This window comes from Lagopus leucura, unplaced genomic scaffold (genome assembly GCF_019238085.1).
Source record: "Lagopus leucura isolate 7727_CA_CO unplaced genomic scaffold, USGS_WTPT01 Super-Scaffold_100004, whole genome shotgun sequence".
In the NCBI taxonomy this organism is placed as follows: domain Eukaryota; kingdom Metazoa; phylum Chordata; class Aves; order Galliformes; family Phasianidae; genus Lagopus; species Lagopus leucura.
The window spans coordinates 59,028,757-59,037,314 of record NW_024962264.1 but is presented as its reverse complement, the minus strand read 5'-3'; the positions used below and the strand labels follow the sequence as shown (position 1 = coordinate 59,037,314).

Genomic DNA, 8,558 nt, shown 5'->3' with positions numbered 1-8,558 from the left:
ACGTCATCCTGTACGTACTACTGACTGCTTGGCCAAGTGATTACCATGACGAGCATTCTCCTTTAACTTCTGCAATTTCACAGAATCATTTGAGTTGGAAAACAGCCTCAAAGGCCATCTACCATAGCTCACCTGCATTCAACAGGGATACCTCTATAGCTCGATCAGGTGCCAGTCTGATCTTGAACGTCTCCAAGGATGGGGCATCCACCACCTCTCTGGGCAACATGAGCCAGTGTCTCACCACCCTCATGGTTAAAAAAAAAAACACAACAATAAACCTTCTTCCTTATATGCAATGATAATCTCCTCTCTTTTAGTCTGAAACCATTTCCCTTTGTTCTGTCACAACAGACTCTGCTGAAGAATATGTCCCACTCTCAGGTCTCCCTGAAGCCTTCCCTTATCCAGGTTGAACAGCCCCAGCTCTCTCAGGATGAAAGACTGATTTACAGAGGGGCTACCTGAAGAAATGCATTTGCTGTTCAGAGGAAGTTGTTCAGTACAGAAGATTTTTCAAAATATAATGCATCCTATATTATTTCCATACTCTGAATACGGAGGAAGAGTTAAAATCATAGAATATCCTGAGTTGGAAAGGATCATTTGGTCCAACTCAAAACAGTTGAGTTGAAGACAGTTTTCTAAAAATTGCTCTCAAAATTCATAGACTCCTTACAATAAAGTCAGTCAGAAAACATTCAGGAAATGGTGTTGGACCAACCTTTCTTCTGACAGCTTCTTGCAGGAAATGCATGTAATCTATATTCCAGCAGCACATTACATACTGTTTTCAGTTCCATAACATGTTAACAACATTATAGTTATTACATGATCCTTTAGTTCTGAATGTCAAAGTGGATGGAAGCTCCTCACCACACCCCAGTTCTAGACTTTGCAGCTGCCCCAGTTCATGGGATTTGCTCATCTGCTGCACTGGGTCCAGTAGTGACAGTGGGTTTGTCATCTTTTAGTTTGATGCATCGTAAAAAGAATCGAGTGAGTTATAAAGCGTAGACACAGCCTTAAAAAACAAAGAAAATTTCATTAAAGGCTATTTAAAATGAACCTTATATCCAAGATAAAATATATAGCATAGCCAAATGAAAAGAGGGACAAGCACTGGACACATCACAGAAACGTGGAGTTATAGTTCTAGATGGAAATTACTGACATTGAATGGCAACATCTCCCTATGTTGGGATTCAGTTCTCAGCTAACGAAGCACCAGAATCAAGGTACCCACCTTAGGATACCATAGATATATGGGTCCAGGTGTAAATAAGGCTCTATGAATTCTGAAATGCAAAAGCGTTTCCCTGAATCATTTAGCTCCAATATTTCTAAAAAAAAAAAAAAAATCTACCACATTGTTCCTTCTGGGTGGGTGCTTTTTGATGCAGTAAAACACCAAACTGACATGGCATTCAGATGTTATTCTGGGCTATACAGAGACCGACGTATATTCATTTCCTAAGCACAGGTAGGATTTGGGAACTTCAAGTCAGTTCTTCAGCAAAACCTGAGAATTAGTGTTCTCCTTGAAATGTGCACAAAGGTCTGAGCTCCCAGACACACAGCAAATAAAATTCTGATTGTAAAACAGTAAGAAGGTGGATGCTGTAGAGTGTGAAGACAAAAAGCTAGCACTTCCCTCTGGAGGCTTTCTGTTTTTGCCTTCATAAATCTACCTGCTCTCAGCAAGCACTGCAAGTTGTAATGGCCTTTTGCACTGAGGCTGGTCCCAGAATATATGTGAACAAAATTATTGCTATTTTTCACTTCCTTTATACTTCTTTCAGACAGTATTTATATTGAGATTCTCCACTTTTTGCTGCCTTTCTTCCCAGAGTCATTGAACATAACCACCTTAACAAGTGAAACCAATACTTTCCTGTGTCTTCTGTGTCTTTTTCCTTAATTTAGAGTGCTGGCTTTTAAAGTACTTATTTTACATTTTTGTGCTTCAGAACTTCTTCGCATACAGTAAGATGCTGTTCTTAGAACTGCAGTTTATCATTGCATGCTCTCAGTTCAGTCATACTCCCCACTGCCTTGTTTTGAAATTCTTTTCCTCACAGCAAGAGAAAGCTCTTTCATAAACCACTTACCCATCCAGCTTCTTCTCTGGTGGATTCAGTTCTTCTATAAATGTCTGCCACCTCAAGTGTCTGCTCCTCCTGATGCCCTTCTTGTGGTGCAGGAAGCTGGGCAGAACCTTAGTAGAAAAAAGTTATGGTCACCGCTTTCTTGTTGCTCACACTTTTACTCTACCAGAGAAAACTGCTGAAACAAAGTGTGCAGAGCTCATGTATGGCCAGTCAGTGAGAGATGATAGTATGGCATTGTGCAGGCAGACGATATCAGCTACCTTCTGATTTGTCAATTTTTCTTATGTGATAGAGATCTTGATAACAGCATGTGCCACAAAAAGCAGTTGATAACCAATCAGCTTACCTCTAAGTAGACACCTACTACTTACCAGTTCTCACATAGATCTCAAGTTCCATTCCTGTGTCACCTCCAGTTACCAAAACAGAATCATACATTCATAGATTTGTTTGAGTTGTTTAAACATCATCTAGTCAAACTTCCCTGCAATGAACAGAGACACCTACAACTTGACCAGGCTGCTCAGAGCTCCTTCCAGCCTGACCTTGAATGTCTCCAAGGATGGGGCATCCACCACTTTTCTGGGCAACGTGGGAACATCTCCTCCCTTTTAGTTTGAAACCATTTTCCCTTGTTCTGTCACAACAGATGCTGCTAAACAGCATCTTTCTTTCTTACAGCCCCCCTTTAGACACTGAAAGGCCACTCCCAGGTCTCCCCAAGACTTCTCTTCTGCAGGCTGAACAGCCCCAGCTCTCAACCTGTCCTTGTAGGAGAGGTGTTCCATCCCCTGGATCATCTTTGCAGTGTCTTCAGTGTCTTCTGGATGTGCTCCAACAGGTCCATGTCTCTTCTGTACTGAGGATTCCAGATCTGGATGCAATACCCCAGCTGGGGTCTCGCCAGTGCAGAATAGCGGGGCAGGATTTTGACCTGCTGACCACACTAATATTGTTGCATCACAGGATACAGCTGGCTTTCTGGGCTGAGAGAACACACTGAGCTTAGTGACTCACCTGTCCTAACTGCCCCAGAATTTTTTTTTTTTTTTAACTGGGAGTTGAATTGAAGAAGTTGAATGTCATAGACATTCCACCTATATCCCTGATAGCCCACCAGCTGAGTAAGCCTCTATTGCCACCATAATATTCGTGCTATGTAGTTACTTAACAGGCTGCTTTAGGTTCTGCGTCACTGGCCTGCACCCATCACCCGCAGATGACTTGTTTCTACAGTTGTCCTGCACCCTTCCTGTGTACTATTTTCTCTCATAATTTTTTCCACCCAAGCCAGGTATCACTAGCAGGAATAATGCAGAGTTAAATTCTAGATGCTCAACTTCTTTTGGCTGTAAGATGCTTGTCTGAGGTACAGCCAGTGCCTTCTGGACCCTCCTCTCAAATTTCTCAGCTTGAGGTGCCCATTGCAGATAAAGAGAAAGTGAACAGAAGTTGTACCTTGGAAGTCCTCTTGGTGATGCCTCAAGTTCATCTGTTCATACAGCTCAAAATAAATATTTAGTTTAGAAAGCATGCGTTAATGGAAACACTGTCACTCACCAGAAAACGTCGACTTCTGTTTCTTTTTGTAGCAGAAGTATAAGCTCCCCATTGCAGCTAAGAAAGGAATGATGGGAACGATGAGCCAAACTACTGACGTTTTCTTATCCAATGACTGAGCTTCTGCAATTACATTTTTAAAGTAAAGTTATGCACAACTCAAAGAAACAATTGAAGAACATTATTACAAACCAAACCAAAATGCAACTTTAGGAATGAATCAACCTATTCTCCCACTCATATGCAAGGTCATCTGTGCTGCATCATTCGTGCTGGATGCTCTCTGATGAGTATTACCATCAATCCCACTTATAACTCATTGTTCCCACAGTAATGAAAGCTTTTCCCCCAAGTGAATCTGAACCTTTTCTACTGTACTTCTAGGCTACTGCTACTTGACCAAGAGATGGAGCAGATCACTAAACTCAATTCAGGAGAATATTTCCCCCTCCTGCTTAGAATAACACTATTTCATTCACTCTTTATTTCAAACCTCCTTTGGCGTTTTCTAAATCTTTTGTCATCTTTGTGCCTCCATTTGGACTACCAGATGGTCAGAAGCATAAAGCAGTGCCCCAGACTGGACTGGATGAGCAGATGTTTCCATGCAATAAGCGGCTGATATAACGGGTGTATGATCATTTTAAGGTCTAGTCAGAACTGTCCACTTTGTCTTTTCTTTACAGTTCAGAGGTAGAAAAAGAGAGAAGGAGATTGGCATTTTCAGAAAGTGATGCCTGGTATCTCGAGACAGCTGTGAAACACAAGTGAGGTAAATTACTTTCTAGGTATGACACACTCTTTCTCTGGAGTTAGGTGAAGCATATCTTATCCCTGCTGCCTAATAACTTAATTGTGTTTGAATACACATTGCATTAATGCTTATCAAACTTGAATTCAGAACTGGGACCTTAATTTGTTCTTGCTAAAGTTTAGCGTGTGACAACATTAAAGTAAGATAATATAGCCTCTAGAAATCAACTTGTCGTAAGTTAATGGACAAAAACTCTTATAAATGTAGACACTCTACTTCTGTATCTTTCATAGTTATCTCCCACTTTTTTTTTAAACGTGTTCTCAATAAAAGTAAATGCATGTTACTCAACAGTGACCACGTGATTATTTCATCCATATCCCACAACACAAAAGATACATTCACAATCTCACATCCACCCTAATGGATTCCTCTAAAGAGGGAATTGGGTTTGGGCCTTTTGTGAAACACACTGCTGTTACACAGGTTTTCTGGATCCTAATTCAGTACTAATTCTTCTTAGTAAAACCCTTGAAGAAGAAAGCAAACACCTTACACTGGGATAGTTAAGGCAAGGAGCTTAAGGTAATTGTCATAAGGAGCTGTTCAGGCCCTGCTGTGTTCATCTTGCTCATTCTAAGATCTGCAGCACTGAGGGAGGGATGTGGGAAAGGGAGGAAGTGATAAGCTAAGTGACATAAACATACTCTTGCATTCTTACCTCGCTCTTCAACGACCAGCATTGTTCCATTTCCATACAGTTTTTTACAGAAAGGTATTTCAATAATTATCTCACAGTAGTAAAACCCAGTGTCATTTGCACTGGCAGCCTCAATCACTAGGACATCCTTGATTTGATGGGTGATGTTGCGTCCATAGACAAGATTTGATGATACAGTTCTGGTGATATTCTCCTCATTAACAAGATACCAGCTGATTCTATATCTCTTAACTGACTTTTCCCAAATACAGGCTATTTCAGTGGAGTCTCCAATAGACAGGTGCATTTCTGTTGGTGTTTGGGTGACTATTACATTACTGGGATCTGCAGCTACTGGGAGAAATACATATAAAGAGAAAGAAGCAATTAGATCATTTAACACCTCTAATATCTACAATTTTAAATACTATTTTAAGTAATGCTAATACTGTAAAATCGTGATGACATTAATTTTTATGACTAGTTACTACCCACTTCTTGAAAATAGACACATTGTGGCTAAAGTAAACTTTTACCATGTGTTGTATCACTTCATCACTGGTGCAAAACGTGAAGTTTTTCTTTGTACTTGTCAATATACTTATTTTCCCATTTTAAATAAATAGCTTTTTTTTTTTTTTTTTTTTTTTTAAATAAGAGATGTTGAGTTAGAAGCACATTAAACACATAGTTTTCATCTGCCAGATAAGGAATGACCAAAAGGAGTTATTTGGGATGATTCATCCATGATGAAAAAGACTTGTCAAAAAGAAAGAAAAACTCACTGGAAATTTTTGTCCCCATGTAGGAGTTCTTTTTCTGCCCTGCTTCTACTTAGTGACAAAAAGTACAGCATTTTTGCCTTGGGTTCCGTAATTTTGTTTGAAATTTCCTTTTAAGTTATTGCTGAAAAAGTTGTATCTATAGCACGACATTTACCTCCTTATGTTATTATGTATCCCACTCACACCACAGTTTTTTCATCAGGTTTTCATTTGGCTTTAAGCTAAGGCTAACTCAGATATCAGAGGACATCACACTTTTTACTCTTTGCTGCTTTCAATCACTTACTGCCCACCTGCTAGATTGTCTCCATGAAGTGCAGTACAGCAGTGTACAAATCATTTTCTTCTAAAGTAAAATCACTGTGTGGACATCAGATCATGTTTTTATTCAGTGTCAATGATTTGGTTGCTCATCACAGAAATGCCAGTCTTATACAGATCTATCCCTAGATTGCTGATCATACGGATTTCATTTGCTGTGTGAAGAATTATCATCACTGTTCTTCTAGTGTGTAAACTGTTAAAGTGAGGAACTAATCAAAAGGAGTGTAAACTGTGGAATTTTCTTCCAATTCTTACCCTGCAACTCAGACTCTTTTTACACCAATACATAAGGAACATGATGACTTGGTCTTCAGCTGCTCCTAATGTGGCATCTGATTAATTTCTGTTAGAATTGCATAAATTATGTTTTAACTTCCTTAGCTTCTTAGCCATCATACCTAACAGCACCTCTACTTTTTCCTCACAATGCAATGCTCAACAGCACCTCCATTTCAGTGAGCCCAGCCATTCGCAGCTGCTCTGTGAATTACCCAGACGTTTGCTGGATATGTATGAGAAGAAGAGTAACAGCAGAGGCTCACAAAGCCAGCCTGAAATTCTATCAGGAGCCTTATTATTACAACATTATGCTGGAAGCCAAATGCTTTGCACTCCCTATTAAGGATACTTCTAAGTAAGAACTCATCGTATTTACTGCAGTCAATTTGTACAAACAGCTCTAAGTTTGCATTAAGACGTAGACTAAAACAGAGTATCTTCCCACATTAAAAGCAGAGAACACCGTAAGGGTAATAAACAGCTGAACAATAAAGGAAAGGACCGATGCAGTGAGCAAACACTTGGAAGCTGTTTGAAGAACTGATTGCTCATGTCACTTCTGCTCACCTGTTTTGTCATTTAAGATACGTTTAAAATGTATTTTAAAAGTCTACAATTTGTTCCTCTACATGTTTTCCTACAACAATCTCTTGGTAAAACTGCCTTTCAATCCCCCACACGCTTTAATTTTGATTTCTGGATTACAATAACACACTTCACTTTTGTCTCACATACACACAAGTCTGAGGTTGACACGCTTTGGGCTGGATTTAAAATAAATCAAAATCTCACGAACTACAGGTTACTAACGATAAAAGAAGAAAAGCCATAAGCAGTACTTACCTAAGCAGCCAACACACGTTGCTAAAAGGAGTTCCAGTGAAGAGACTACCATCACGCAGTTATTACAGCACTCACATCAGGGTGTCTTTGCTGAAGATGAACTAAACAACAAATGAAAGCACATCAGAGCTGCAGCCCAACTTCCTCTTCCCTCATGAAGTGACGATGACATGAAATGCAAGTATAGCCCCGTGCTTCTCTATGCTCTTTTTGACGCTGCAGTTGTAGTTGCCTCTGCTTCAGAGCCCAGTTACGCCTTTTGAAATCACAAATCTTCTCAGAGTTTCCACCAGTTGCCTTTCCTCACGAGCAGACAGGTCTCCCTTCTGTGAAGTCATGAAGGGCTGCCTTCCAACAGTTGCAGCACTTCAAAATTCACCACTTCCACAATCTTACATTTGGGAGCATTTTGTAAAGATGAGATTTCTCACTTCCTAAGGCTGCCAATAGTCTTTTCCATCCAAACTGAGTAATGCTGCCCAAGCCTAAGAGGCTATGCTCATACATAGGTTACACTGATACCAAGCACTACTCCTTCATTTCTTTATCACACATTTGCTTGAGGAAGATTATGAGCATGGGTTGTATGAAGTGAGCTATGGTATGTCATCAAGTTAATGGCTGTCTTGATGAAACTCATCTCCATTCAATTGTTAAAAAAATCACCTGAAACTCAGACAACTGCACTGATTTTTGATGCCAGCCCAGAATCACTTAGATTGCCTGGCAGAGACAGAGAAGGCAAAATACATCATCAGCCTTATTCCCTTGACCAAAGATCTTTCAAATGCAAAAGTAGCAGGCCACACAAAATCGTTCCACAAATATGCTTAGTTGTTATTACATTAAAAATTGCAGAAACAGAAGGTAAAAATAAAAAAGAAATTAAAAATCTAATAGAACATGAGTAGTTAATTTAGAAGTCTTGGTATGAGCCTGTCTCATCCACAAAATATTCTAGTGCCAACATCTGGTTGGCAGCAGCACCAGGCACGTGTCCAGAACAGCTGAGCTGCAATTTGTAATGAAGACACAGCCACATTTACAGCCTAGAGCACTGTTCTCATCTGTCAGCAACAAAACACGATGCATCAGTATGTCTGTATCTCAGCATCTGCCTTATCAGGGTTGATTCTACTGTCACTTGCATTGCCAGGTCAAACACAAAATATACCCCAATACATGAGCAAAGATAAGTAAGT

General features: G+C 39.8%; 1 protein-coding gene across 2 annotated transcripts; it reads right to left on the bottom strand.

Moving 5' to 3' along the window:
* Positions 1 to 361: 361 nt before the first annotated feature.
* LOC122179995 lies at positions 362 to 8,111 on the bottom strand. 2 transcript variants are annotated; one of them, XM_042871367.1, is made up of 5 exons: positions 7,357 to 8,111; positions 5,147 to 5,479; positions 3,672 to 3,794; positions 2,112 to 2,218; positions 362 to 1,024 (listed from the first exon to the last, which is right to left on the bottom strand). In XM_042871367.1, the coding sequence occupies exons 1-5, from the start codon at positions 7,406 to 7,408 to the stop codon at positions 971 to 973; spliced, it is 669 nt and encodes a 222-aa protein (XP_042727301.1). In that variant the 5' UTR covers positions 7,409 to 8,111; the 3' UTR covers positions 362 to 970. The 2 variants fall into 2 exon arrangements, with proteins under 2 accessions (XP_042727301.1, XP_042727302.1); XM_042871368.1 differs by having other exon boundaries at positions 5,147 to 5,476.
* Positions 8,112 to 8,558: the final 447 nt, after the last annotated feature.

What these genes read in the sequence shown, in the direction of transcription:
- LOC122179995 (XM_042871367.1), bottom strand. Translation starts at nt 7,408, where the DNA reads ATGGTAGTCTCTTCACTGGAACTCCTTTTAGCAACGTGTGTTGGCTGC. An exon ending in AACGTGTGTTGGCTGCTTAG is followed by an intron (nt 5,480 to 7,356) that starts GTAAGTACTGCT and finishes TATTTCTCCCAG; the next exon opens with TAGCTGCAGATCCCAGTAAT. An exon ending in CCAGAGAAGAAGCTGGATGG is followed by an intron (nt 1,025 to 2,111) that starts GTAAGTGGTTTA and finishes TTGTTTTTTAAG; the next exon opens with GCTGTGTCTACGCTTTATAA.